Source organism: Magnolia sinica, chromosome 6 (assembly GCF_029962835.1).
Source record: "Magnolia sinica isolate HGM2019 chromosome 6, MsV1, whole genome shotgun sequence".
Taxonomy (NCBI): domain Eukaryota; kingdom Viridiplantae; phylum Streptophyta; class Magnoliopsida; order Magnoliales; family Magnoliaceae; genus Magnolia; species Magnolia sinica.
This window is the reverse complement of record NC_080578.1, coordinates 86,851,041-86,853,697: the sequence shown is the minus strand read 5'-3', so window position 1 is coordinate 86,853,697 and position 2,657 is coordinate 86,851,041. Positions and strand designations below refer to the sequence as shown.

At 42.1% G+C, this 2,657-nt stretch overlaps 1 protein-coding gene across 1 annotated transcript; it reads right to left on the bottom strand.

Moving 5' to 3' along the window:
- Window positions 1–631: 631 nt before the first annotated feature.
- Window positions 632–1,957, bottom strand: LOC131250099 (putative germin-like protein 2-1). Its single transcript, XM_058250749.1, has 2 exons — window positions 1,738–1,957; window positions 632–1,292 (listed from the first exon to the last, which is right to left on the bottom strand). The coding sequence occupies exons 1-2, from the start codon at window positions 1,940–1,942 to the stop codon at window positions 757–759; spliced, it is 741 nt and encodes a 246-aa protein (XP_058106732.1). The 5' UTR covers window positions 1,943–1,957; the 3' UTR covers window positions 632–756.
- Window positions 1,958–2,657: the final 700 nt, after the last annotated feature.

The window sequence follows — 2,657 nt, the reverse complement described above, 5'->3', positions numbered from 1 at the left end:
TAGTGTCATCAGGTGCACCAGTGGGCCCTATTAAGTTGTGATACATCTAGAAATTCGTATAAGGGGTGGAGCGTTACAACTGTGATACGCACACAGTAATTTAGGGGAACTAGGATTACCAATTCTTGTGGAGCCTTGGGGAGAGGAGTTTTGATGGGTTTTGAACTCCTCACCCCTCTAATCTATATTAACAGGGTTGGCTCCCAATCCAACACCACCGACAGAAGCTCAAGCCCACCTTATCTTCTCTAAAGGGTGTAAGAAAAGGAAGACCTTAGCATTCCGTTTTCACAGCAATGACATCACAGCCAGGCAAGCCATCACCTTCTTCAAACCTCCATATCCATATCCAATGCACAATAGATCCTCTAGTAATTCCGCAAACAAGATGTAACATTTCGTTACAAAGTTTCATGCACCAAATGATTGGATTCAGCTGATTTTTGGGCCAGGGCTCGTGTCTCTCTTGGCCAATGATTGGCCTAGCTCTGCCACGCATGCGGATGTTCAATTTCAATTTCTTCTACCTCTTCTTGATGCCGATACTAGTGATCAAATTCATCTGCCTTCAATGACAAATGGGTAGTTTGGAAAAACAAATAAATAAATAAATAAACTTGAAAAAGAACAATTTCTCAAACCAACCAAATAAAACCTCTTATTATTAAGCTGACTTATTCAAGCAGAAAGTTTTTCTTATAATAGGTTAAGAAAACATTTCTTATTTGGAGATAACATATTTAACTGTTTAATTATCTAGAACTGTGCCTTGAGTAAATCAATCACTTTGCTGTCCACGTGGAAGGCCTTTGCGAGAACATCATCAGGGATACGCGGGTTCGAACCGAAGACAGCATTAGATATGGTCATGACACCAGGGAACTGGCTGCTAAGACTGGCGATTGCAACCGCATGGGTTTTGCCAATGTTGAATTGGAAGTGAATGAGGCCTTTTGGGAAGACGAACACATCACCCTTATTTAGGATCTTTGTTATGAGGCGATTGTCAGGGTTGGAGGTGACGAACCCAGCGTAGAGTGTGCCCTCTATGACAGTCAAGATCTCTGAAGCCCGTGGATGCTCGTGAGGAGAATTGACACCGTAAGGTTCAATGTCGATGCGGACAAGGGATATACCGAGAGTGTTGAGTCCGGGCAGCTGATTCACAGTGACTAATGTAACATTGGACCTAACCTTATTTGAAGTGTTGCCCGGCCTGTCTAGTCCACTGAAGAAGAAATCATCTGCTTGCACCATCTTTGGGTCCTTACACAAGAACCCATTTACAAATACTGCAAAATAAATGTTACCATAAGATAGAAGAAGAACACTTATCTTCAAATATTGAAGTTCTAAAGAAAAATGCCAATTAGGCTCACTAGTGTGGTCCCGGCCTTACATGAAAGATCCATGCCACTCATCAGGTGGGCTCTATAACAACATCTAGCTCAGTTCATATGGCGAGCTGACATGATGACAACATCATCTGAGCTAGGAAGATGTTAATTAAGCATTTAAATTTCATAAATTCGGCCCACCAGATGCATGATCTGGTCTATTTCTCTGCCCAGGGAATCAATGAAGTTGGGCCCACCTGATGGGTGAGTTGGATCTCATATGTTGTCACATGTGATGTCAAATACACTGGTGGTTGCATCTTGCATGTATAAAATCAGAGACGACATAGTGAGTGCATCATGAAGTTTCAAAACCAAATGCAAAGAAGAGCATAGGAACCTGGTGGTTGTGGTTCTAGTACGGCAACACAGAAGTCTTGCAAAGGACTGGGGTCATAGGCATGTGTGAGAGAACAAGTGACTGCGAGAAGGGCAAGTACAAGGATGTGAGCAGCCATCCTTATTTTCATAAAACCGGAGGGAAAAAGAAAGCTAAAGGAGCTATTGGGATTCAAAGTGCATTCAAGGCTGAGAAACACGGACATCTATATATAAAATTCATTGAGATGGTCTTCTTTCTTACAGGTCGACCTCGGGCGTTGGAGGCCAAGGTTGGCCTCGGTTACCAACCTCGGGCCTTAGATAAGACCTCGGAATTCAAATACACTTGCAATATATTAACATGAGATGTAATTATCTTCCAGAATATTCGCCAAGGATCTCGGCAAATCAATCACGTGGAATATATCTTCCTATCACCCTTCAAGAGGCCTTGCAATACACGACATGCACTCAAAAGGTTATAAAAACGCTGACATGAGTAAAGGTACGCAGAATCTCTCACCCAAAATCCCTCAATACTACTAGATTCAGATTACTAGCCTGACTTTGGTACTGGAGGGTCCCCTGCTGTAGATAGGGTCTCCTTTATCTTCTTTTTGTGCAAGTGTTTTGAGGTCCAGCAGTTCAGCGAGAGTGAATCAGATTTTTTTCATCAATGGTGTCGATGCCAAAATGAGAGGACCACAAAAGTCAGTTTATGAATTAAGCAGCTGTCATTCTTCAATTACTACAAGCAATGCCCATTTTATATTCCTATTCTTTGCGTGCTAATCTCGAAAGACGCGATCCCTTCTATATTTTTAATTATATTAATCGTAATACCATTTCCCCGACGATAAGATTTGAAAGCCATCTGCAACCAACACGTGCTGACCTAGAATTTGTGTGTAAGTTTCAGCTCATTCATCAAGTGGGTCC

Coding starts and splice junctions, on each gene's coding strand:
- LOC131250099 (XM_058250749.1), bottom strand. CDS start 1,942: ATGTCCGTGTTTCTCAGCCTTGAATGCACTTTGAATCCCAATAGCTCC. Junction 1,293..1,737: donor ACTAGAACCACAACCACCAG/GTTCCTATGCTC, acceptor TTTATTTTGCAG/TATTTGTAAATGGGTTCTTG.